The 24,611-nt window shown below is 50.9% G+C and overlaps 9 protein-coding genes across 9 annotated transcripts; 6 read left to right on the top strand and 3 right to left on the bottom strand.

Annotated features, from left to right (window-relative positions):
• Positions 1-124: 124 nt before the first annotated feature.
• P174DRAFT_509580 (FAD/NAD(P)-binding domain-containing protein) lies at positions 125-5,655 on the bottom strand (the record flags this gene model as incomplete). Its single annotated transcript, XM_024831583.1, has 9 exons — positions 125-1,661; positions 1,714-2,071; positions 4,253-4,465; positions 4,528-4,595; positions 4,646-5,028; positions 5,081-5,148; positions 5,209-5,245; positions 5,293-5,477; positions 5,529-5,655. The coding sequence occupies 9 exons, from the start codon at positions 5,653-5,655 to the stop codon at positions 125-127; spliced, it is 2,976 nt and encodes a 991-aa protein (XP_024684924.1).
• Positions 5,656-7,878: 2,223 nt separating this feature from the next.
• On the top strand, positions 7,879-9,507 carry P174DRAFT_448142 (peroxidase family protein; the record flags this gene model as incomplete). The annotated part of the gene is made up of 7 exons (XM_024828737.1): positions 7,879-8,053; positions 8,118-8,230; positions 8,283-8,313; positions 8,369-8,518; positions 8,571-8,891; positions 8,941-9,115; positions 9,177-9,507. The coding sequence occupies 7 exons, from the start codon at positions 7,879-7,881 to the stop codon at positions 9,505-9,507; spliced, it is 1,296 nt and encodes a 431-aa protein (XP_024684923.1).
• A 626-nt stretch (positions 9,508-10,133) lies between these two features.
• Positions 10,134-11,087, top strand: P174DRAFT_383553 (NPP1 family protein; the record flags this gene model as incomplete). The annotated part of the gene is made up of 2 exons (XM_024823166.1): positions 10,134-10,345; positions 10,406-11,087. 2 exons carry the CDS (start codon positions 10,134-10,136, stop codon positions 10,896-10,898), a joined length of 705 nt encoding a protein of 234 aa, XP_024684922.1. The 3' UTR covers positions 10,899-11,087.
• A 484-nt stretch (positions 11,088-11,571) lies between these two features.
• Positions 11,572-12,618, top strand: P174DRAFT_383549 (uncharacterized protein; the record flags this gene model as incomplete). Its single annotated transcript, XM_024823165.1, has 1 exon — positions 11,572-12,618. The coding sequence occupies one exon, from the start codon at positions 11,572-11,574 to the stop codon at positions 12,616-12,618; it is 1,047 nt and encodes a 348-aa protein (XP_024684921.1).
• Positions 12,606-14,545, top strand: P174DRAFT_75877 (uncharacterized protein). Its single transcript, XM_024832453.1, has 3 exons — positions 12,606-13,292; positions 13,340-13,393; positions 13,447-14,545. The coding sequence occupies exons 1-3, from the start codon at positions 12,999-13,001 to the stop codon at positions 14,389-14,391; spliced, it is 1,293 nt and encodes a 430-aa protein (XP_024684920.1). The 5' UTR covers positions 12,606-12,998; the 3' UTR covers positions 14,392-14,545.
• Positions 14,546-15,418: 873 nt separating this feature from the next.
• P174DRAFT_509576 (acetolactate synthase) lies at positions 15,419-17,670 on the top strand (the record flags this gene model as incomplete). Its single annotated transcript, XM_024831582.1, has 7 exons — positions 15,419-15,583; positions 15,607-15,659; positions 15,741-15,824; positions 15,886-16,390; positions 16,432-17,025; positions 17,048-17,113; positions 17,146-17,670. Exons 1-7 carry the CDS (start codon positions 15,515-15,517, stop codon positions 17,668-17,670), a joined length of 1,896 nt encoding a protein of 631 aa, XP_024684919.1. The 5' UTR covers positions 15,419-15,514.
• A 296-nt stretch (positions 17,671-17,966) lies between these two features.
• P174DRAFT_448139 (uncharacterized protein) lies at positions 17,967-19,155 on the bottom strand (the record flags this gene model as incomplete). The annotated part of the gene is made up of 4 exons (XM_024828736.1): positions 18,964-19,155; positions 18,826-18,913; positions 18,338-18,774; positions 17,967-18,257 (listed from the first exon to the last, which is right to left on the bottom strand). The coding sequence occupies exons 1-4, from the start codon at positions 19,033-19,035 to the stop codon at positions 17,967-17,969; spliced, it is 888 nt and encodes a 295-aa protein (XP_024684918.1). The 5' UTR covers positions 19,036-19,155.
• Positions 19,156-19,490: 335 nt separating this feature from the next.
• On the top strand, positions 19,491-20,700 carry P174DRAFT_400846 (NAD(P)-binding protein). Its single transcript, XM_024823916.1, has 2 exons — positions 19,491-19,689; positions 19,764-20,700. Exons 1-2 carry the CDS (start codon positions 19,616-19,618, stop codon positions 20,659-20,661), a joined length of 972 nt encoding a protein of 323 aa, XP_024684917.1. The 5' UTR covers positions 19,491-19,615; the 3' UTR covers positions 20,662-20,700.
• Positions 20,701-21,473: 773 nt separating this feature from the next.
• On the bottom strand, positions 21,474-24,184 carry P174DRAFT_427880 (uncharacterized protein; the record flags this gene model as incomplete). The annotated part of the gene is made up of 8 exons (XM_024825476.1): positions 21,474-21,884; positions 21,945-22,154; positions 22,224-22,466; positions 22,531-22,704; positions 22,771-23,254; positions 23,314-23,678; positions 23,761-23,878; positions 23,937-24,184. The coding sequence occupies 8 exons, from the start codon at positions 24,182-24,184 to the stop codon at positions 21,474-21,476; spliced, it is 2,253 nt and encodes a 750-aa protein (XP_024684916.1).
• Between the last annotated feature and the right edge of the window lie 427 nt (positions 24,185-24,611).

The following is a 24,611-nucleotide window of genomic DNA, read 5'->3' as shown; positions in this document are numbered from 1 at the left end:
CGAGATGCTTGCGCAGAACTCGACTGATTAAGATTATGGCTGAAGGTAGTTTAACATACAATGGGCCTCAACAGCAGCGCTCCAGCAAGAACAGGACAATGTATATACATCACTGAGAGAATATCTACGCAGCATCGGCAATAATGACGTCGGCCGCCTTCTCGCTGATCATGTAAATGGGAAGCGCGATGTACCACCCCGGGATCTTGGGGAACACCGAAGCATCCACGACGCGCAGGCCATCCACACCACGCACTCGGAAGTCCGAGTCAAGGACAGCGTTTGGATCCTCGTCGGCTCCAATGGCGGCGGTACAGCAGGCATGATGACCCCATGCCTCCCGCTTGATAAAGTCCTTCAGGTCGGCCTCGGAGGTCACGTTGGGTCCGGGCCATACTTCTTCAAACTTGCCGTCCAAAGGCACCAGATCATTGAAGATCTTGCGGGAAAACAGCATGGACTCATAGACAGCCTGAAGGTCCTTCTCGTCTGCGCCATTTTCCGTCACGCCGCTATCGAAGGAGTTGAAGTTGATCATCGGAGTATCTCTAGGGTCCGCTGAGCGCAGTTCGACCGTGCCGGCATTGTTCCGGCTCTGGGCCTTCAGGGTAATCCAGGTCCAGTATTGCGCATCCTTCAGGCCCTCGTACGAGTAGTTGGGATAGTAGCCTGGAAAGTTGACTGGAGCTCCTGATATGAGAACATCGGGATTTCCTTCAGCCGTGGATGTCTTACGGACAATAGCGATGGCAATGCCGTTGGTTGTATAGGTACCCTTGTCAATGGCGTTGTTCTTCCACTGGTCCAGGCAGGGATCAGGCATGCTATACATGAAGGTGCACTTGCTTGTGAGGACAAAGTCCGTTGGGGCCTTGCCCACAACGCCGGTCTCATATCGGTCCTGCAGGTTCTTGCCCACGCCAGGCAAGTCCACCAGGGTGCGGATGTTCCACTTGCTCAACTCTTCCTTGGGCCCAATGCCACTGAGCTTGAGCAGCTGGGGGGTGTTGAAGGTACCTGCCGAAAGGATCACCTCCTTGGCAGCGTTGACACTGCCAGGAGTTCCTGTGGATGCGTTGCTCGCACGGGGATCGGCGCGGTACAGGCTCTGGCCCCGGAGATAATCGACACCGATGGCTCTGGGTCTCTCACCGGTCGTGTCAAAACGAACATTTGTTACCAGTGTATTTAACTGGATGTCCAGGTGGTATTTGCGAGAGCCGTCCTTGTTGACACTGTTGACGGTCTTCATGAGAAAGTCACGAGGACCAGTGCGCTTGTACTCGGGCACATCTACCGCGATGGGGACCTGAAAGAGTCCAGTCTGCTGGTCGCGGGTGGGCAGCGGGTTGTTGAGGTCGCGCAGCAGGATCTCCCCCAACCCAGTGACGGTAGTGATGATCATGCCCAGCAGAGACTTTCCCACTGCGGTGGCTGCCGCAATGACCAAGGACAACAGCTTCTGATCCTCCAGTACTAGGGTCAATTGGGTAAGACTGGTGGTCAGCCAACCGTCAAAACCATGACCTATCAGGCTGCTGGGAAGGTATCGGTTGCGCTCGAGGCGTGTGAAGTAGCCGCGCATCTTCTGAGGGTCCCAGGAGTCATTGCCAGTAAGCGTGGCGAGATCTTGCCAGTCGCTCTCATACGGGTAGATGGTGCTACAGGAGTCAACATACAGCCAGGAAATCTCATGCAATTAAGGAGACTCACATCATGGCATTGTGCGCCGAGCAACCACCCAGTGTGCCTGCACGTGGATACAATATGCCCAGGGGTTCCGAGTTCGCTGGAGGATTCCGACCCACATACAACTCCCCGGCAGGAGTCCGGTAGGTCATCTTAGAGTCTTGCTTCTGACGCTCGAGATCCGAGTAGTGATTCACAAAATAGTCCCATCTCATCGGCTCATACTCGGTTGATTGCAGCTGAAGAGCGGGAACTTGCTGTTGGAAGGCATCTCCTTGATCATCTCCGGCATCGAGCAACAGCACCTTGAACCCGGCAATTGCCAGCCGGGCTGCCAGAGGGCCTCCTCCAGGTCCAGAGCCGACAACGATATAGTCATACTCTGCGGTCCCATTGGTCGCTCGTGGAGCATTGTATGTTGACCGAGCCTGGGGTTCGTGATACGCTTGGTGGCTTGCATAATGACCACTAAAAGCATAGAGTGAGAGTGTCAGCATTTATCAATTTGGACGATCTAAACGAGGTATAGAATCAAGGCTGCGTACCTGACCAAAGTCCCAAAGAGGAGGGTGCATATTGAGAAGCCCTTGTTGATGTGCATGTTGGGCCAATGACTTTGTGGTCAAGGGACTTGCGATGCTGCCGGACAAAGCGACCCTAACAAGGAGCAAAGCACTGATTCAAGACGAGTTTATATCTGCAGAACATCAGAAGCAGAGTCTCCTGAAATGCAGCTGTCGCAACGCTTTCCATCACGCAGCCAACGTGAGTATTGATCGACACTCGCAAAGGGACGGTCGATGGTCCGCTGTTTCTCCTGTTACCGATGGCCCTGAGGCTTTGGGTTATCGCTGCGAGGCGTGGCGCACATAGGCGTACCTGACTGGGAGCAATAATACGAACGGACTGCTCCTACGCCGGCCTGGACCCAAAGGACACTAACGTATTTCCCGGGCGAGCGGGACACCCGACCGAGCGGGACACCTCTGTATTCCATATAGAATAGCACTCTTCAAGGCTTTGATATCTCAACCACGTCCATATATGCTACAATATAAGCAAGATATTTAGACTATATACAGATTAGAGTATATGAATACTTTTTTGCATGGCCCTAAAATTCCATCCTTCTCTCTTAATGTCTAAAAAGCTAATTTCACCAAAAATACTAATGTAATTTATGTTACCTGAGTATTCACATATACTAGAAGGCTGTGGCTTATAAATATAACTCTGTATGATTATACTAACACCTCCTATCAAATCTCAGACCCTGTAGATGCTTGGTTGTTGAGATATGGAAGCCTTGATATGTGCCATTTTATGTGGGATATAGAGGTGTCCCGCTCGGTCGGGTGTCCCGCTCGCCCAGGAAATACGTTAGCCCCAGTCTGCGTGACTAAAATACGTCCCGCGTGTCCCTTGGTCGACCGACATTGGTAATGCTCCCCGAACGGGATGTTTTACGAGAAGAACCCCATTGGGTTGTCAAAGCACGCCAGGATGCGCTTAGTGTATCCTTAGCAGAGGGCGAGTCATACGTCGGACAACTCTTCTTAACCCATGTTCCTGTTGCTATTTTCTTATCGCTATTTTCGTATACAATGTCCAAATCATCGCTATTGTCGCATACAATGTCCAAATGTGTGAATCATTCCCCAGTCCATGACATCGACGTCAGACGTATCTGGAGTGATCATTACCCAAAATATCAACTAGGTACTTCCCGACCTAACCAACAATATTCATACTAGGTACAGTCGGATTCTCTCCGCAGATGGTTTAGCTTTGGACGATCATTTACTTCCCCGACGTTCCCCTTGCCCACCAATAGAGCCCATACCTTGTGGAGCCGAGAAATTACTGTTGTGGAGCACTCAGAGGGGTGGTGCTCAACAAAGTTCGCGCCGTTTTGACGGACGGTTTTAGACTTAGCGGGCTGTCAGTGCCTAACCTAAAAGGCAATTGACGGCTCGTTTTGTGATACAAGGCTTTTTCCGAGAGACAATCGGCAGTCCCCCTTTTTACTAATGGCGAACATGCCGTCGTGTTGTTTACTGAATGGGGAATTTTGCCCAATTGAGTTGTGTCTTACTGGAACTAGCGTATCTTGCCTGGAAGCCATGCTCAAGTGCCGTTATGCTGCTTTCCGTTGGCGAGTTGAGAAATTCAGGGTGACTGAGACATTGCTGCTGTCTGAGCTTCATTGCAACAGGGTGTATAGTCTATGGCAGTGCGCAACGTAGATTATCGACAAGACGCCAGTGGATACTACCCTTCGAATTTGATTAATATCCAGCGCTGATTACGAGGAAGATATTGGTGGTTTGTAGGTAGAACACAGCCGAAGCTGACGTCGATGGAGTCATGCGGAACCGAAACCCTTAGAATATAAGAACGATATATCTTGACAAAGGGAAAGAATGAATGTGGATAAGACGATTATTTGCAATACTAAGAGCGGGATTCCCATCCAGACGCCTTCCATATCATGCTGGACGACCGGCGTCTCTTGGGGGATGTTCCAAGTCCACCAACGGCACAAACTTTCCTTCTGACCAACCATTGAGGCTGGGGCGATTGAGAATATTTCCCTCTCCTCTGGAAGCAGCTCTTGCCGACCGAGTCGCGCTCTGCTTGGAAGCTGCGCGAGTAGTGTCTCCGAACAGGGTCGGACATAGACGACGCATTAAGGCACGAATGGCCGGCAGACAGGCGCAAATGATGCCCACATGGACTTCGATCGTACTCCAGTATCCGATTTCGACATAGTCCCCTGTGGCACAGAACAACTGTCAGACAGATACCGTGCAATTCACATCCTAGGGTTGGACTTACAGGTAAGATTATTGGTCGCGGCAAAATGGATGAGTGAGTTGAGTCGGACGATACTGACCAAAGTGACACTGTGCTGCATCAGCTCCGAGAAGAGATCATATGCAAGCAGAAGACTTACAAGATTCCTAAGCTGAACATGGACATGACAAAAAGCTTCTTGCGCAGTGAGAGATTGAGCCGATACAGCTCGCGCAAGGGCAGGGCCATAACAACCAGATCCAGAACCATGTTGATGGCCGCTGCAGACCAGCCTTGGGCATTGATGTCGTTGCACGAGTAGTGGCCTTCCCCGTCCCAGTGCAGCCAGGCGCCCTTGATGGGTCTGCATTGGAAGACCGAGATCAAGACAAAAGCAATCAGGTAGCCCGCATTCAGCCCGATTACGACATATGTCACGATTCGAAAAGGACGCGCGGGAAACACACGTAGATAGAAGAGACAGATAGAGATCTTGGTCAGTGGGATGATACTGAGATACAATAATTCGTCGTAGAAGTAGATCTTGGGATTTCTGTTAATATCACCCGTGACACTGCCATCTGAGGAAACTCACATAGAGGATATGCGTGATATTGTCTGGCGACACTGTCCAGAGGTCTTTTCCCAGACCCAAATTTGCCACTGCGATGACAGTCAGTATATACGCAGCATTGTTGACAAGGCGAAATAAGGGTTACACACAGACAACCGACAGGGCAGAAAGAGGAATGACCAGTGACTGAGCGAATTAGCTTGCCTCAACTGCGCAAAGCCAAAGTTTCTCACCATCGTTACGATCATTGCTAAATCATCCATTCCAAATTGACCACCACAGAATGGCAGCCTCGCGATCATGCGCAAAACAAAAGCCATCAGTGCCAAAACTCCTCCAGCAACGCCGGCAATGGAGACTACACGGGTCCGGTCTCGAACCGGCACTCCACAAGCTGATGAAGTCACATTCTTCGTAGCTAATCCAGTCAGTCATTCGGACGGCTCGGAGCCTACAGACATGGTCTTACCTAGAGACTCGCGAATGGTACAGTTTGCTTGGACGCATATCTCAAGTGTGCCGGTAAAGACTGGATCCGTACACATACACGTTTGGTTTGTGAGGGTGCAGGGAGAATGGGGGATCGTCGACACCATGCATTGCAGCTGGATATATCAGCATGCTCCCTCCAACACCGACAACATACCGCTGTTGACTTACTGCGCATGAGGGCAAAGCTGCCGCCAGCTTTTCCATGTTGTTGGCCGCAACATAGCCAGCCCACGAAAGAAGGACAAGGAGAATCCCGAGCACCTTCATTCTGCTGAATGCGTATGTCTGGGATAAACACCTGGAGGTGGATCGAACAACATGCGAATCTTCCAGCTACAGCGAGATGAAAGAGAGAACCCCAAACATAAAGAGAACCTCCTTAATGCATTCCCACGGTGACTCCTACCGGCAAGTGCCACAGCATGAAGCGGTTACAGTCCGACAACCACACAGCTGGAAAGGTCTGATCACCCCGCGATGTCTTTCGGTCCTGCCCTATGCAGCACACTAGTTCGGCATATCCCCGGGACTTTGTCATGCAGCGAGTCGTAACAAATTGTCCAAACCCCCTGGTAACTAAAAGGATTTGCAAAAGCTCCGGTGGCTGCGCTGATTGGCCGTCTCACCTGCTGATCTGGAAGTTCCGGATTCCCCCTAAACGTCGCAGAACCCTTGGCCATGCAAATCAAGGGATATATAACAGTTTCTAGCCACACAATCCTGTGGAACCGTGGCGTTACACGGACATGAACCTTAAGCAAAGCACAAACCAGCTTTTCCGTGTTATCAAAGGGGTAAGCATTGAACAGACGTGGGCCATTGTATCTTGCCCCCATCGGCTTGCACCTTCCAGATATCTGAATTGTCAGGACTCCAACTCGAAGACAAGCAATCAACAATTACCTAATGGAGCCGAGTCAGGTTCGACTGCTTGTTGCCTTGGGTCCTATTACGATCGACACCGTGCATGGCAGCTACTCCAGAGTGGTGCTACTTCAAAAGTCTTCACTGTTGGCTTCTTCCAGCTCACCTGGGAAGCTATTTTGCTCAGGCCCTATCCAGCACCTGAGAACCGACCGATTCAAGCATTTTGATGTTTGTCTTAATCGGAATCTCACGGCGATGCGAATACCAGGTGTAGATGAAGTCTATTGCTAACAAGCTTGTTACAGATAAACACATACTCCACATCATATACACTTTCGCGAACAAATGGTCATGACATGCAGATGTCTTAAATCCAAAGCTCTGCTTTAAGCCCTACCGCATACGACATATCTTTGCCAGTGTGGTACTTTGTGCCGCAGCTTCCATAGCAAGCCGTTCTGGAGACCACCAAGCCGTCCACTGCCAGAACTGGATTCTTCTCCGCCCTATCATTTTGCCAAAAGTCATGATTGGTTTGTCTGCTTCTTGCTAGAAGCCACAATGGAGCCCAAATGCATGCAGCTAAGACTAGGCGCGGGGTCGCTCGTGTTCGGTGCGGACTTACTTCGGAATTCAGGACACCCCTTTGTGGAAGGTATCTATGTGCAGATCTTCGACAGCAACCTGAGCGACGAGGGTTTGTTTCTTGAGCGGGTCTGATCGACGTTGGCCAGTTTGTTGTCGCGGGATATCTGAGACGCCCGGTGGTGGGACTACGGCCGCTTTAGGTAACGGCAAATGATACTAAAGCTGAACCAGGCTGTTTCTAGCGACCAGAATGGAAAACGCGGGACTCCAGAGTAAATAAGGTTCAAAGGAGATGCTTCTGAGTGGGTTCCTTGTCTGTTGGGGTTCTAGTCTTCTAGGGCTACGGTGTCTGGTTACCATGTCGAAATTGGCAAGAAACTCGCATGTCATTTTAGACTATGAACTTATTCGATTTGCCCTTGCGTGCCTATAATTTTCGGATGATTCCGTGCCCCAAGGATTCTAACTCATACATAATGTATTTAGTCGACTGGCATGTGGAGCCCTGTACTTTTACATGACGACCCCCTATCTCGGGTTCTTGGCTTCTTGCTAGTCTTTTAATATCGTTTAGAACCATGGGGTCGGATTTGCCGTGTAGTTGAATTAGGAGCTCAGTGCGAGCTTCACGTCCCGCTCGACTCAGGAGAAAGTGATTAGTAAAAGGTATAGTGATCGCCGTCGCAAATACTGGATCTCTAGGGGCATATCCTGGGGTATGTCACTGAATACGAACCGTCTATTTGTATACAGACAATTCCAGCTTCCTTGACGAGAGTTTCCCAGCCGGTGCTTTACTGTCACTTTTCCTGGAAAGATTTTTCTCTTGACGCTGCTAGAACTGATTGTGGCCGTGAGACGTAAATTCCAGGATGAGGGCGATTATTTCCTTGGCCATTCTAGGTCTGGGTTCCCTGGCCTCAGGCTTTCCTGATCGTACGGGTGGATCTGCTCATACGAACTGCCCATACGCCGCGCTGAAGGAGCGACAAGATCCAGAGCTGGGAAGGCGATTCCTGTTGGACCCGATGTCCAAGCCCATTGATGGTATATTCCGTTCTTATCCCCGTTGGACTGTGAGGGTGTGAAAATGGAGCTAATAGAGCAACAGTGACCGGCGTACACGCGTTCCAGCCCCCGAAGAAAGGGGACCAACGGGGTCCTTGTCCTGCGTTGAATGCTCTCGCGAATCACGGTTATATCTCTCGCAGCGGTGTTGTGTCGGTACGTGGTCCTTACCGAGCGAGAAGAAGCTTTGGCCCTGACATGAAAGCAGTTCGCGGAGGTCATCGCGGCCGTCAACAAGGGTAAGGATATCTAAATGATATCTGTTGCTTGGGCCTAGGCCGTTGACATTTACAGTGTATGGAATGGGAGTGGATCTGACCACCATCCTGGCTCTCATGGGACTCGTGTGGACGGGCAATCCGCTTGCTCTCGTCCCCAGTTTCTCGATCGGAGGTCGCGATACTGGAGTCAACAATCTGCTCAACAATCTGGGGGGTCTACTCGGTATGCTCCCAGTTTCACAGCTGACGAATATTCCACGACTAATGCATGCTAGGTGAGCCACAGGGCCTTATTGGTTCGCACAACTTTATCGAGGCCGATTCCTCCAACACACGGGACGACCTGTATGTCACTGGGAACAACTACGCTCTGAACATGGACAAGTTCATGGAATGGTATAACATGTCGACCGACGGGACTTTTAGCATGGATCTGATGGCTGAGCGGGCCAAAATCCGCTTTGAGCAGAGCATTCAGACGAATCCGGAATTCTATTACGGCCCAGTGACGGGTCTTATTGCTCGGAATGCTGGTTATATGTTCCCTGGACGACTGTTCCGCAATCATTCGCGCGAGAACCCCGAGGGTGTCTTGAGTAAGGATCAATCGTCCGGAGAGTGAATGCAAAACTGACAAGCAATTAGCCAAGGGGGTTGTTCGCAACTTTTACGGCATTTATGGAGAGGAAGGAAACCTGACGTACCGCGAAGGATGGGAAAGGATCCCTGAGAATTGGTACAAGACGCCGGTAGATTATGGCCTGGTACAGTTGAATATCGACTTGGTGGACTGGATGATCAAACATCCGGAACTTGCAAGGTGAGCCTCTTGCTCCTGCCAACCCCATTGCTTCCAACGCCGCTCATCATGAATCATCTAGTATCGGAGGAAATACCGGCACGGTCAACAGCTTCACGGGGGTGAATCTCGCCGATGTGACGGGAGGCGTCCTGAACCTTACCACCCTCTTGGAGGGAAATAATCTGTTGTGCTTTGTCTTTGAAGTTCTCAAGTTTGCCAGTCCTAATGCTTTGGCTGGAGTTTACAAGACCTTGGCAGCCCCGTTGGACTTGATCAACAAGATCATCGCCGTCCCACTCCTGGACATGTCGTGTCCGGCGTTCAAAGACATGCAGATGGGCGGTAGGCCACTCTGGGATGCCATCAAGGACGATTTTCCGGGTGCCATGAAGAGCGGCGGTGCCCTGTGATGGTAGTTATTCCTTCATCCGCCATACTACTTCAGGGGTTACCTCGCATGTTCAATGTATTGTATACTATGGTGTGCTGTTTAATGCATTCGTCAGCTCATACATGGGTTAACCTGAGCCCAACGATTATTGAATCCTAATACACAACCTGTTGTCAATAAGGTATTCGTACTCATTCAAATTTAATAAAGAGTGAATCAGACGGAAGCATAGTTGCACATGTTGATCCGGCAGGAGCCCTAATATAGTCTCCTGCTGCAGTCCATCCCGACCTCTTGCGATTGGCGGAAAACACCCAAGGATTCGTCATGTCTCCGCTATGAAAATGCCACGAGTCTCGTTGAGTAGATGGCGTGTTTCTTATAGACTAGCCACGGAGAGAGCCTTGGCCACTGATCATTGCTGGATTCGTCACGTTCATCGGCTACAAACCTGATAAGAAATAAACCATCGCACCGGGCGTGGGCATAGCGGAGAATTGATATCCCGCCAAGAGATTTATGAATAACGCTTCTCTCCTGTGTTATACACTAGTTGACAAAGCTTATGACTATAAAAAGCCGAGGTTCCTTGTTCTTGTCCGCCGCGTGGCTATTGTGCAGCACATCGCTCCGACCCGCGCAAACATGGCCTTCCTTCTCACTCTTGCCACTCTCGGAGGCTTCGCCCAGGGAGCCGTGCTGCCACGAGCGAGCATCGACAGCGATGCGGTGGTAGGGTTCCCCCAAAATGTTCCCAGTGGTACTACCGGAGAGGTCTATCTTGCCTATCAGCCGTACCTCAAGGTGGTGAACGGTTGCGTTCCCTTCCCCGCAGTCGATGCACAGGGCAACACCAAGTAGGTTCTCCCATGGCACGACTCAGTGATCTGTTGGAGTGTTGGAGCTAATATCAATAGCGCTGGCCTGGCCCCGACAGGAGCATCCAACGGCGACTGTGCCAGCAGCACCGGTCAGATCTATGTGCGCGGGGCCACGTATGGCGATAACTACGCCCTCATGTACTCGTGGTATTTCCCCAAAGACGAGCCCTCGACCGGGCTGGGACATCGTCATGATTGGGAGGGAGTCATTGTCTGGCTCTCATCGTCCACGTCCACCTCGGCTGACAACATTGTCGCCGTGTGTCCGTCCGCCCATGGTGGCTGGGACTGCTCGACAGATGGATACACCCTCAGCGGCACCAAACCTCTCGTCGAGTACTACAGCATCTGGCCGGTAGATCACCAATGTGGCCTCACCTCGACTGTGGGAGGCTCACAGCCCTTGATCGCCTGGGAGAGTCTGCCAACAGTAGCTCAGACGGCACTGGAGGACACCGACTTTGGTGACGCCAATGTGCCTTTCAAGAATGCCAACTTTGACTCCAACCTGGCCAAGGCGACTTTTTGAGGGAGTTAACACGTTGTTTAGGTCACAATGGGATAGGGGATTCTGCCTTTGTTTTGCTGCGCGATGTCGAATTATGTGCGGAGGGGAGCATGATGCTGCAGGTGCTCTGTTTGGTGTCCCACCTTTAGTAAGCGGAAATTGTAAGCATCCTTAAATCCATATCATTGTCTAATCGGATGTGACCTCGTGTAGTGTTTCCCGGCTTTAATCCCTGTCTAGCACATCTTCTCGGGTTTTGTAGTGGCCGAAAGCCGAGAAGGATCATGAGACTTTCAATGAGATGCATGGAGATCGCTTTCTTCTTGGTCATGTTATTGCTCCCCATCGGGTGATCGACAGTTTGACAGTCCAATAATAGGCCGCCCTTGAAAAGCAAGCCCTGTCAAATACTCTTTCGGAAAGAAACCGGAAACCCCCACTGCTTGGGGGCGGACGATCAATCAGCAACGCCCAACGGGCCTCTGGCTGAGGTCGATGACGAATGGACCATGCGGCGGGAAAGCGGGGAGCAACATTCTTCTGGGCAAAAGGAGTGAAAGATGAAAAAGGAGAGACGAGACCGATGTATAAATACCCCGTTAGCTCGATCACGCCATCTGACAGCGGGATGCAGCCATCATCTTGATCTCTCATTGATCCTTTTTCTGCTGCTATACTGCTGATTTTACCCATCATGGCTGAGGTCAACGAATCGCCGTCTCCGTCCCGCTTGCTACTCATCAGTGTCCCACGCACGGCATCGAATCTCATGCTCAAGCTCCTCAATATCCCTTGTCAGAAGTTGGTCACATCCGAGAAAGGAGGTTATTTCTTCTTCAACGCCTTTCTCAAGGTCGCCTGGAATGACCGCCTAAGTATACCCATAGAAGAGCGGAATGAAGCCGAGAAGCAGGAGATCCGCGATGCCTTCCAGGAAGCGGTCGATGGTCTCGAGGACTGTTCTCAGCGAGCAGAGCAAGAGGGGAAGATTGCATTCGCCAAAGAGCACGCCTTCTGGATCACTAATCCAGCCGCGTTGGGGAATATGACCGAAGACGCCGCCAGCTTCCGACCGCGCATTCCTGACAAGTACGGTCCCTCGCACACGTTCTCCCCTCTTAATCATACAGTTCTCCCTGACGAATACCTGCGGACCTGGAGATTGACCTTCATCATTCGTCACCCAGCCTTGGCGTTCCCATCTCTCTGCCGCGCCATGGAAAAGTTCCGGCAAAGCGGCCTTTTGCAGTCGGAGGACACCATCGGGACACAGGAAACGAACTTGACCTTGAAATGGACGCGGATGCTTTACGACTGGTGCCTCGAGCAGCCTGACCTGCCCGGTAAGCCCCTGGTGGTAGATGCGCAGGATATCATCCACAATCCGCAGGTGATCGTCCGGTACTGCGAAGAGACGGGTCTCGACCCAAATGCGTTGCAGTTTGAGTGGGAGACCAAACCGCCAACCGTGGCCTCTGAAACTGAAGCTGTAAGAGTTAATTCCCCGATCCAGAAAAAGACAGACTTCGATTTTGACAAGGCTGAGGCGATCATGCTCTCGACCCTGTCCGCGTCCACGGGGATCATCAAGGACAAAACGCCGACCGCGGTAGATGTAGAAGCCGAGTTCAAGCAGTGGAAGGAGGAATTTGGAGAGCAAGTGGCCGCGAAGCTGGAGACGCTGGTGCGCGACGCCATGCCCGACTATGAATATCTCCGAAGTCGACGAATTATTGCCTGATCAAGGGCTCGCCATGGGATGGTCGGAATTTTTGCTGTGCCTAAAGTAAGGCTTACAGACGCGTATCAAGGGAAGCTTGACAGTCTTCTAGGACCTGTGCATGTGTAACCTATGTAACCAAGTAACTTTGACTTGTTGCAATACTCCAAATGAGCCCTATATCGAACTAGAGATGCTTCTAACCACTTTGAGCGCGGCGATGATCCCGTTAACATGAAACGACCCCTGGAGTTTCGCCCCGCAGAGACGTAGACGGACTAGGCAACTCGAGACCAGCTTGCCCACGCTGATTGATACGAGAGTTCGACCACAAGAGGATATGAGGCTTTGAGGACTTGTATTCGTAGATGCTTGGTTGACGCGATAGCGGGAGTAGAATCATGAGACTAGTGCAGCGGCTTGTCTTCATTCTCAGTTGTTCGTTCCTTATATGTCTGGGTCTACGGCTTCGAATGGGAGGAAGCACGCCTGGCAGCCCCGCGCCTCAATCCTTTCCTCGAGAGAAGGGGGCAACGCAGCATTCATTCAGCAATCTATCATGGACTCACGCCCAATGTGCTGCCGCCTTTCCTAATCTATTCAATGAAATCGAGGATGCTGTTTATCGCGGACCTTTCGCTCTCAATTGGTCGCGATTAGGAGAGCCGCTACAGGGACGCATCAAAGACAATCAGGTACGCTTGCAGACCACCCAGTGGAATTTCACTGACAGAAGGTACAGCTATACATCTTAAACTGGCAGAAGAAGGCATTTCTATCGCAGCAGATGCTCAATGTAACTGCTTATCCTGGCCGATTGTAATGGACTTGCACATAACGCTCTCCCAGGAACGGACAGCAGCTCTGAACCAGCTCTACCGCGCAATCATCACTTCTCCGGAGCCCCTGCCAGACACTGTTTTCGCCTTGAATATCCAGGATCGGCCAATGGCACAGTCATGGTCATATGCGCGTCCAGCAGATCCTACGGCCACCAAGGCAGGGGACTTTCTCATGCCACATTTTGCTTTTTGGGCATGGCCGATCAAGCATATTGGATCCATGGACCGGGCACTGACTGCAATCGCCGAGATCGAAGCCAATCGGACGTTTCAGGCTAAGATTCCGCAAGCTATCTGGCGCGGCACACCTTGGTTCAACGATGTGCAAAACCACGATCTGCGCAAGCGACTAATTCAGATTACCACAGGCAAACCGTGGGCGGACGTACAGTCCTTGAAATGGGAAACCAACGGCCAGACGGCCAGTAACGGACTGGCCATTGAGGATTTTTGTCGGTACAAGTACATCATCTACACAGAGGGGGTAACCTACTCTGGACGGCTGCTCTTCCATCAGGCTTGCCGCTCCATCATTCTGACGCCGCCCATGGCGTGGATGCTCCATACCACACACCTCGTGCGACCGGTCTTTTCGAGCACATTATTGCAGACAGAACCCAGTTTGGGACCTCCCCATCAGTCGGATCGCATCAAGCGAGCCTGGCCAACTGATCTTAATGCCGACAATGCCAATCTGGTGATGGTCTCGCCGGACTGGTCCGACCTCGAGGCTACCATCGCATGGTTGGAGAATCATCCAACAATGGCCGGAGGCATTGCAGATAGACAGCGTGAGCTGTTCCACAACGGAGGATATCATAGTCCGGCTGCGGAGACATGCTACTGGAGAGCATTGATCAGGGGCTGGAGCAAAGTCGTTGAGCCAGAGGGCAGTGAGTGGAGTGAACACCAGGGCGTCAGATGGGAGCTTTTTAGTCTTGGGGAATTCTAATGCAGGAGGTTGTGATAGAGTTCCTGACGCCACGAAATCACCGTGTCAGAGTCTAACTTGTCCACATCGTCGGTTGGGGGAAGGAAAGATAGTCCAGGCTATGCTAACGATGTGGCAAATCTCGGCCTACATTTGTCAATACACCAACTGCGCTTAGCAAGAATATGTCAATGAGTGACGGTATCTTATATGTTCTTAATCCTATTGTAATTGTCTTCGTTCCCAATTGTAATGTACTTGACGGGTCCCGGATCGACGCAGCTGTTCTTCGCTGGAAGGGCATCGTATGTAGTTCTTTTAGAGCCAAGGATGTACTATTTGATGGATTAGTAGAACATCAGTGAAGTTGACTGTGACTACCACCTCCGGTCTATTCTTGATATCGTTAATATAAGGCTCTAACGCAGATCTGGACATGACGCCACCACTAAGAGAAAGGCCGGCCTAGAAACACTCCTCCGCCAACCTTTCTTCCACCTGGTGTCATGGACATGGAGCATGAGCAGGGTTTCAAGATGGCGAGCTGCGTAGCATGGTGTGGGATGTACAAGCTACTTTTTGAAGAGGAGGGCTTAATGCCACTCTGCTCCTGCTAGTGGATGATAAATTAATGGAAGAATAGATATTTTTACACCTAGCCCAAGACAACATACGATGAGAGTCCATATTACGTTTGAATTATCCTACCTCAAGCTACAGCGGATGGAAATTACTATTATTTAACATCTAAAGAGAGTACCGCATTTTCAGAGGAGGTAAAACATAAGTAGTCTTAAAAAGAGTCGCAGAACGACCATAGAGATCCTGCTCAGGAAAACACATGTGCATGACTCATTTACCACCATGTATACATAATTCAACCGATGTCGCAACCCGCATCAGCAAAGACCAGCCTACTAGTCCCTACCAACATGAGAATGACTCATTCCATACTTAGTTTCCCCGGAATCTATAGGGGTTTACAAATGATGGTCCGGCCACGGACCATTCTGACAGCATGGAGAGCTGGTGAAACAACATCCTTTCCCTCCTCCAATTCTCCTTCTCACCCAGCATTGTTGTTTTTGATCTTTTTATTCTCTCTTCCTCCGCTACTTCTCCACAAATCCCTCGGCAATTCAATATGTTGAAAGCCCAGCAAATGGCTCCGACTGCCAAAGCATTCAACATGTCTTCTTGTCGTCGGGGGTTCGTATCGCCGCATTGTTGAACCAGGCTTTTAAGAAGCCGAATGTCAGGAGGACATTCTCTGTCGTGGCTCAGTCAATGTATCTTAGCTCTTGTTGTTTTCAGTTACCATAAACATATGCTCCGCAAAGTATTCGTCGTCTAATGTTTCACGTTGACAGGCGAGCGTCCCCAGCCGCACACTTCAACACCTCCAATGCACAGTCATCCAATCCACGACAGTCGCGAAAAGCAGGAGGTAAGTCGTATGGGTGTATCCTACATGGGAGTCCACTAGTCATGGCTAATCTTGCTTGTTCTCAACAGGTTTCTTGGAATGACGGGAGGCCAGATCTTCCATGAGATGATGAGACGACATGGCGTTAAGCACATTTTCGGGTACCCAGGAGGAACTATTCTTCCTGTCTTTGACGCCATATACAATTCGCCGCACTTTGATTTTATTCTCCCCAACCACGAGCAGGGCGCAGGACATATGGCGGAGGGATATGCAAGAGCTTCAGGCAAGCCAGGAATCGTTCTGGTTACGTCCGGACCTGGAGCGACCAATGTGGTGACCCCAATGCAAGATGCTCTATCTGATGGAACCCCCATCATCGTTTTCTGTGGCCAAGTTTCAACCTCAGCAATCGGAAGCGATGGTTTCCAAGAAGCCGACATGCTGGGCATCTCCCGGTCATGTACCAAGTGGAATGTCATGGTCAAACATGTCTCTGAATTGCCGCAGAGAATCAATGAAGCCTTCCAGATTGCCACAAGCGGAAGGCCTGGCCCGGTTCTTGTAGATCTTCCCAAGGACGTCACGGCTGGCGTGCTCAGGAAAGAGATCCCCATGATATCGGCCTTGCCGAGTCCGCCTTAGCGCAACCGAGCCAAGCAACACTCTCGAAAACCTTTCACCGCATAGCGGAACCCATCGACGTGGCAAAGAGACCTGTCATCTACGCTGGTCAAGGGGTAGTAAGCTCTCCGAACGGATCTGAGCTGCTCAGACAGCTTGCTGACCGATCATCAATCCCGGTCACCACTACATTGCACGGACTGGGAGAATTTGATGAACTCGGTGAAAAGTCACTTCATATGTTGGGAATGCACGGTTCAGCCTATGCCAACATGGCCATGCAAGAAGCCGATCTCATTCTTGCCCTTGGTGCGCGCTTTGACGATCGAGTGACTCTAAATACCCAGAAATTCGCCCCTGCGGCAAAGGCGGCAGCAGCAGAGGGTCGTGGGGGTATCGTCCACTTTGATATTACGCCAAAAAATATCAATAAAGTGGTCCAGGCAACCGAAGCCGTTGTCGGGGATGTGTCTGACAGCCTTGCAGAGCTCTTGCCACATGTGAAGCAGAGAACAATGGCAGAGCGGCGAGAATGGTTCGAAAAGATCCAAGGATGGAAAAGTCAGTGGCCGCCCGATTTGTACAAGCAGTCAGGGGCCCGTCCCGTCCCGCCTGATCAAACCGCAGTATGTGATCCAGCAATTGAGCAAACTGACGGCTGATCGCAAACATGAAACGATCGTCCCCACCGGGGTTTGGCCAGTCATCAAATGTGGACGGCACAGCAGTTCCGCTGGCGGTACCCACGTACCATGATCACCTCGGGAGGATTGGGGACCATGGGTTATGGGCTGCCTGCAGCGATTGGGGCCAAGGTGGCACGCCCAGAGGCGTTGGTGGTTGATATCGATGGCGATGCCTCTTTCGCAATGTCCCTGACTGAGCTATCGACGGCGGCCCAATTCGACATTGTCGTCAAAATTGTCATACTGAACAATGAGGAACAGGGGATGGTAACACAATGGCAGAAACTTTTTTACGAAGAGCGCTACGCGCATACCCACCCGTTAAACCCTGACTTCATGGAGTTTGCCAAAGCCATGCACGTCCAGCACCGTCGGATCAGCGAGCCAGATGATGTAGCTGATTCCCTGAGGTGGCTCATTAACACGGACGGGCCCGCCTTACTAGAGGTTATTACAGAGAAGAAAGTGCCTGTTTTCCCAATGGTTCCAGCTGGCTGTGCGCTACATGAGTTCAATACGTCGAATGCGGAAAAAGGACAAGGAAAGAAGAAATCTGATGCTTGAAAGGACAAGTGGCCGTCATGGACAGTGCTTTTCGGTTCACACAGACATTTACGAGAGCGGAAGTAAGAATGATATCATTTCAGTTCATCAACAGCTAAGTACGTCCATGAGCAAAAAGTAAGTCAATCAATCACCTTGGCTGGTAATGAAGTTTGCAATGGGAAAGTATTAACTCTCTGACCGAAAAGTCTGTAAAACTCGGCAAGCCGACAACCTGCACACACTTATGGGCCATTGAGAAGCGGTGCTAGAAACCACAGATCATATAGGATGAGCTGGAGAAGCTCTAACGAAACCTACAACGGTTCCTCCCCCCTCTCCCTCCGCCAGCGATTCGTCCCCTCCATCGCCCCCGGCAAATCCCCAAGCAGCCACCCCCATTTCTCCAGGAACCCCTTCGTCATCTCCCACCCCCTAATATCCCACGGCGGCGACCACACAATCACTCCACGTCGCTCAACACCAGCATCACCATCAACATGCTCAGCATCAGGAAACCCCTCGTACAAGCCACCAATGCAATCAGCCCACAGTTCATCCTCGTCAAAACTACCAGCCGCAACGGCTAGAATCAGACGGTCTCGACCCTTGGGAGAGGGGAAGAGGTCGATCCAGTCGCCGTGGGGGACTGTTTGTTGCAGTGCTGTCGGGAGGAGTGCGGGGGAACAAGCTGGGGGTGTGATGGGTAGGGGATGACATGTGTGACTTCCTCGTAGCAGTCTAGCGGGGTGGTGAGGATTCCTGAGATCAGGGTGCGGTTTGTGGCGAGCGCGCGGATTGTGTTGAATTGGAGGAGGGTTATCAGGTGGTCGGAGCATAGGGGAAAGATGATACTATTGCTACTCTGCGTCCAGGGCTGGGTCTCCAAGCTTCCTGGGTGTGCTGTGGCTGCGGCTGCAGGTGGCCATGATGGTAGCAGGGGCTTCCTTGCCCTAGAGATTTGTTTGGCGAGTGTTGCTGGGATGGTTGTGACTGACTGCGCGGTGATGTCCCAGCATTCTACCATTGCTTCTTTTTCTTTTCCTCCTGATTTGGTCGGTGTTTCGGTTGCGGCATTGGTTGCTTTAACTTCAGCTTCTTTGGCTGCTAGGGCTTTGCGTTTTCCTACAGGAACTCAAAATCCGATACAGGTACGGGTTGCTCATAGGCACTTACGGTATGCCCGTGTATTGAGGCGAGTCTGTGCCCGCCTGCGTGCTGCGGCATCTGTAACCCCAGTCCAGTCATCTTTTCTGGTTATCGCCTGTTGCGGTGAGCAAGTCGCGCCACGCCATGCCGTATTCGTACACGTACCTCTGCTAATTGCGGCATCGAGGCCAATTGGATGCGCTCTACCGATATGTCCGTCCGATACGTATTACTCATTATGATAGTGGATGTTATGATCTCAGTTGTGGACTTGGTTGTGATCTCAGTTGTGGTGGAATCACGCGGGGGTAGGGAGCAGATGTAGGACAGTTGGGAGGTGGCTCATGCAACCTGCTCACAAAGACGAGCAAAGACAACTCCATCGTCGGGGGCGGGGCGGCGGCTTTTAGCAACCACTGATAACTCCGAAAGGGGGCCTAACTGTAACACGTCTAGCTTCATGCAGCCTGATCACATTGCACCTTTATTTTTTGATGAGGCTAGGGTTCCTGCAGCTGGCTCACTGGCCCTCTCGGGGTTCTCCTATTGGTTCTTCATTTCTATAACCAAGCTGACCTCGGATGTAGATCACATATCGGATTCTAGGAGGAAGTCCTCCGCAGACATAAATATCCCAGAGATTCTTCAATAAGAGCAAAAGAATAGACATATCACCAGCATCTTAATTTCCAGGCTTTTGTTTTCGGAACCATAATAAAGCCAAGACCCAATCCCAACCGACCTCGAAAGGCTCCAATCATCCACCTAATCACGGAGTATTGAACGTTCACACTTGCCTCAACCCCTTGTTCTGAATATGCCTTTCCACCCTGACGCTCTTCCCGATCTCACAGGGAAAATATACATAGTTACTGGTGGAACCTCCGGCATGTATGTCTCCTCTCCTCTTCCCCTTCCCCTTCCCTCCTGCCTCGCTCTAAGTTACTGACCTCACTAAACAACAGAGGCTACCACACAATCTCCCACCTGGCATCCCACAATGCGCACGTCTACATGTGCGCTCGCTCCCAAGAAAAAGGCAACTCCGCAATAGCACGCATCAAAGAAACCCACCCAACCGCCAACATCTCCCTCCTAACAATGGACCACACCGGTCTCTCCACCGTCGTCTCCGCCACGAATGACTTCCTATCCCGCGAGACAGCGCTACACGGCCTCGTCAATAACGCAGGGATTATGGCAACGCCCTACGAACTGACGAAGGACGGGTACGAGGCACAGTGGCAGACGAATTATCTTGCGCATTGGCTGTTCACGGAACTACTGCTTCCGGTTCTGTTACGGACTGCTAAGACCACTACGACGACGGGAGGTGTGCGCATTGTGAATATAACCTCGTCGGGCCATCTGAGCGCACCGAAGACTGGGGTTAATTTCGATGATACATCCCTGAAAAATGATGGGTCCTGGGCGCGGTATGGACAGAGCAAGCTCGCGAATATCCTACACACGAAAACCCTACATAAACGGTACGGACCGGGCTCGTTACACACTACACAAAATAGTTCTAGGGAGGGGTCTGGCGGGATCTGGGTCTCATGCGTACATCCAGGCATCGTCGGAACGAATCTCGCTTCGTCGGTTGGCTGGCTCGAGTCGATGGTTTTCTCTATCCTGCGTCTATTCGGATTGTTTTGGACGGCTGATAAGGGGTCATGGAATAGTTTGTTCTGCGTTGCGGGGAGTGATATGAAACCGGAACAGAGCGGTGCGTATTTGGAGATTTTTGGGAGGTTTGGGGAGCCCACGTGCTTGAGTAAGAATGCAAAGGATGGGAAGCTTGCGGAGAGGTTGGAGGAGTGGACGGCCGAGTTGATGAGGAGGGAGGGGTGGTTGAAGTGAGAAGGGCTAGTTATTGCTATTTGTCATTTATTCGTGTGTATCTCTATCCGCTCTCCATTAACTTCTATAAGTTTTAATATGTAAAAGGTGTCAGAATTGGGAGGCTTCGAATCCTTGCAAAGTCCACCGTACAATATACTAAATGAGATAAGAGTTAGGAAGTGAATTGAAAGCAGAAGGTATAGAGTTTAAGATGTAATCTTTACTGTGTATAGCTACTTAGCAAGAGATAGAATTATGATATTTATTACCTGCTAGCTAGGCAGCCATTAATGTGCTGGGATAATCTTTTATATTTAACAACAGAATATAGCAACATGAATTTGCTGTTTCCCTGTAGTTCAAACTGCCTTAACTATGCAATTACAGATCCTATAGTCCACCCATGCCACGTAGCACCTTGAAATTCCTATTACAGGATGGTGTATCAGGAGACCATACTGAGAACGGCAAAACTAACCACCAAAGGGAGTTCACAGGTCCTCACTCCACAGAGAAGAAAGTGCCTGTTTTTCCAATAGTGCCAGCTGGCTGTGTCCTACGTGAGTGCATTACATCGAATGCGGAAAAGGGACAAGGAAAGAGGAAATCTGACGCTTGATGAAGGAACATGTATGCGAATCTTCTTACAGCTTGAGCCCAAGGCAAAAGCCTAAAACCGAACACAAAAGTGGTTTTAGATAGTGCAACAGTTCGCTATAGCTACGGGATGCTGGAACATGGAAAACAGAAAGGGGAAGAGAACACGTGTAGCTGGACGACTGAGCAGACTTCGCAAGGAAGCTAGATGGGACGAAATGAAGTATGTACGTCTAGAGCTCGAAGCGGGAAAGTGGGTTGTTCTGCGCGTTCTCCTTCACAGCAGTCGCTGCAGTAGTCGTCACGTCCTTCGCAGCTTCCTCAATGGCCTTCTTGGCCGGAGGAGAGGGCGGAAGACTCTGCGTAGACTGTGCAATGTCCTCGACTCGCCCTTCCATCCCATCTTCTATTTCTTTGCGTTTTGCAGAGGCGATAGCGACGATATTGGCAGATGCATTCTGAGCCCAGCTGGAGAGCTGGGCCACCTTGTTTGCAATTTCGTCTTTGGTCGACTCTACACTCAGACCGTCAATCATCTTCAACCCGGGTATGATGTTCTCCTCGGAAAGCTCTTTCCACATCGTGGCAATGTCTCCAAAGGTTTCAAAGTACGCCCGCAGGATGACAGCGTACTTGTAGATCATCTGCATAACGGGTCAATGGGACTCGCCGCCAAGGGTGGTTGATTAGTCTTTTGGACTTACCGATTTTTGCAGGGTACTGAGAGTGAAGTTGCTCATCTGCACGTCGCTGGCTCCACTGCTGATTGTGTCGATAAAGTCGTTCACGGTGTGTTCGACTACGACATCAATGGTCGAGCTGATGGCGTTGAAAAACCGGCAGAGCTGCATGATATTGTCCTTGACGACCATTATAAGGGAGATGCACTGACGAAGAACACTCTTAATTTCGGTCTGGCACACCACAATGTCAGTTACCAACAGTATCGACGGATGGTACTTGACTACGAGGGATACGCTTACCAATGATGCCTCTAGCGTCGTCTGGCGCTGGAGCTCGGCTTGGATTGCTGTGAGTTTGTTCTCCTGCTCAACAAGGGTTGAGGAGGCCTCCTGATAGATCTTTTGCGTTGAGAGGAAAGTTTGTTGGGTCGTGTGCAGTCGATCCTTAGCGGCATCCAGGACAGCCTGCGCCTGAGCGGATTGGGCATTGGTCTTTGCGATCTGGACGGCAGGGTCCTCGGTGGTGGTCGTCATCAGAGGAGCCTAACAGAGCTTGTCAGAACAGCCATGCAGACGTAGCATATACCGGTCAAGACTGGAAACTCACTCCACCAGAGTTTACCCCAGGAAGGGTTTTGGCAGTAGCGACCAGACGAAGTGCCTCCAGATACTTCGGATGAAATTTCTCTTGCCAGCCTTTAACCAGCTCCGAGTCAGCCTTGGGCGGATCATTGTTGATGTCCTTTAGCTTGGCGGCTTCTTTGGTGATTTCGTTGGCAATCTGGACGTCGCTGTTAGCCATCGGTTACAAGAGACGAGCATAATTTCACTCTCGGAACAGCTTTACCTCAGTAGCGGTCTGGAGAACCCCCAGCAATTTCTGACTGGGAGGATCCTCAGTGGTTGACTGCTCGAACCGCTCCAGGGTGTCCTTCAGCATTTTGGAGGTAAAGGATGCAGTCTTGTCCGGCTTATCTGGCGAGTCAACAGCGCTCTCCCAATTGACACCACCGTCTTTCCCTGAGGTCAACAGGGCATTCAGGACTGTAAGATACACCATGGCGGGCTTGACCTGAACATATGCCGGGTCATCACTGTATTGGGGAAGAGGACTCTTGGGCTTGGGGGGTGCTGGGGGAGGTGGGGGAGGCGCCTCTCCATTCTTTGGGGCATATTTGCCTCCGTTGACGACATCCTCAAACATCTCAACACCTTTCTGGGCTCGAGCGACCGGGTTAAGGTTGGAAGTATATGCAGTAATTGCCTGGCCTAACGCAGTTGTCAAGGTGTCGGCAAGCTCGCCAACAATTTGCTGGCCGAGAATATCCCAGCTTTCAGGCGTGTCAGTAAGCCCGACGGATCAGCTGGTTACTGTGGTTGCATCACTTACCCGGAAGGGAAACTATCGGAAGCCTTTTTATAGGCTGCGGAAGCGACATCTAGCTGCTTTCCTAGCTTCTCCGATATCTTCTTCGCTTCTTCGACGGTGTTCTTCTGAGAGTCGAACTGCCTTTGGGCTACAGACATGTTAACTTTTGTGGCCAAGCGTCTTTCTTCATTACTGGACTGCTCTTGGACGCAGTTCGAATGGAGATCAGCCGCGAGCCACAGCCACTCTTCGAACTTCTTGTCCATCTGGAGAGCACGTATGTGACATTCGTCGGCGGCCTTTTTCACACTGCGCAGCTGAGGCACGAGCATTTTTTGGACATCTGCTGGATCAGGGCTCCCAATGATTTTTATAATCTCGGCGATCTTCAGTTATGGCTCGTTAGCGCTATCCTTCTGTCGCGTGTACACCTTGCGTTATCGGTTATATTGACCGACAACCACGTACCTTGTCGTAGATGATATGGGAGATATTATTTATCCTTAACATGCCATCCTCGGCATCCAGGAAGGCAAAGCGCCCCCTGTTGCTGCAATCGACCAGGTTCGCCCTTAAGGAGGTGAACCTGTATTGTCCATCAACACCAGCCATTCTGACCGGCCTTGAGCTTCCCAGGAACTTACTGCAAGAACTTGAAGCCGCCCTTCGGACGGGTGAACTCGATCGTTGTGGCTGTCTCCGATGAGGAGGCCACAAGAGCCGCACCGAGTGCATTGATTGAAATCGGAGCTGACTTGAGAAGGTCTTCCCAGTTCACCTGAAAGATAGCTGAGCTTTTGATTTCAGCGACAGCCTCTTTGGTGATACCAGTCCGATTGTCTCGCTTATGTTGGACTTCTAAAGCAGCCAGCAATTCCTTCTGGTCCACCATTTTCACGTCTTTTGATCCTCGAGTACTGATGAAGACCATGGAAGTAAGAGAAGAGTAAAAGATTCGTCTGATGGTTGCAATGATCATACTACAACCCAAGTGCTGGAGCCAAGGGGTCCTTATATCTTTGCGTTCGAGCTGTCTCCGCCACCAAAATCGTGTTTTCAGCTCCCCTCTTTCCGATATCTGCAGATTGCAGCAGGCAACCTTGACCCCTCTTTCCTGTATTTGCAAGTCGCAGGAGGCAAATCTTGGGGATCTACAGAAGAGCAAGAGAAATGCCTCATATTCTTCCAGACGCTGCGGTGACGCATCATTCGACGTGGAATGGGTATTGGCCGTTCTCCAGGCCCATCAAGCGAGAGCGCATCACCAGTGCTGTTGGAGTATGTATGCCTTGCAATGCTTCAGCTTGATGAACCCCGCC

This window comes from Aspergillus novofumigatus (assembly GCF_002847465.1).
Source record: "Aspergillus novofumigatus IBT 16806 chromosome Unknown P174scaffold_2, whole genome shotgun sequence".
Taxonomy (NCBI): Eukaryota; Fungi; Ascomycota; class Eurotiomycetes; order Eurotiales; family Aspergillaceae; genus Aspergillus; species Aspergillus novofumigatus.
The sequence above is the reverse complement of the archived record's forward strand: the minus strand, read 5'-3'. Positions and strand labels throughout refer to the sequence as shown.

Coding starts and splice junctions, on each gene's coding strand:
- P174DRAFT_75877 (XM_024832453.1), top strand. CDS start 12,999: ATGAGACTAGTGCAGCGGCTTGTCTTCATTCTCAGTTGTTCGTTCCTT. Junction 13,293..13,339: donor GACGCATCAAAGACAATCAG/GTACGCTTGCAG, acceptor CAGAAGGTACAG/CTATACATCTTAAACTGGCA. Junction 13,394..13,446: donor TATCGCAGCAGATGCTCAAT/GTAACTGCTTAT, acceptor ACGCTCTCCCAG/GAACGGACAGCAGCTCTGAA.
- P174DRAFT_400846 (XM_024823916.1), top strand. CDS start 19,616: ATGCCTTTCCACCCTGACGCTCTTCCCGATCTCACAGGGAAAATATAC. Junction 19,690..19,763: donor ACTGGTGGAACCTCCGGCAT/GTATGTCTCCTC, acceptor ACTAAACAACAG/AGGCTACCACACAATCTCCC.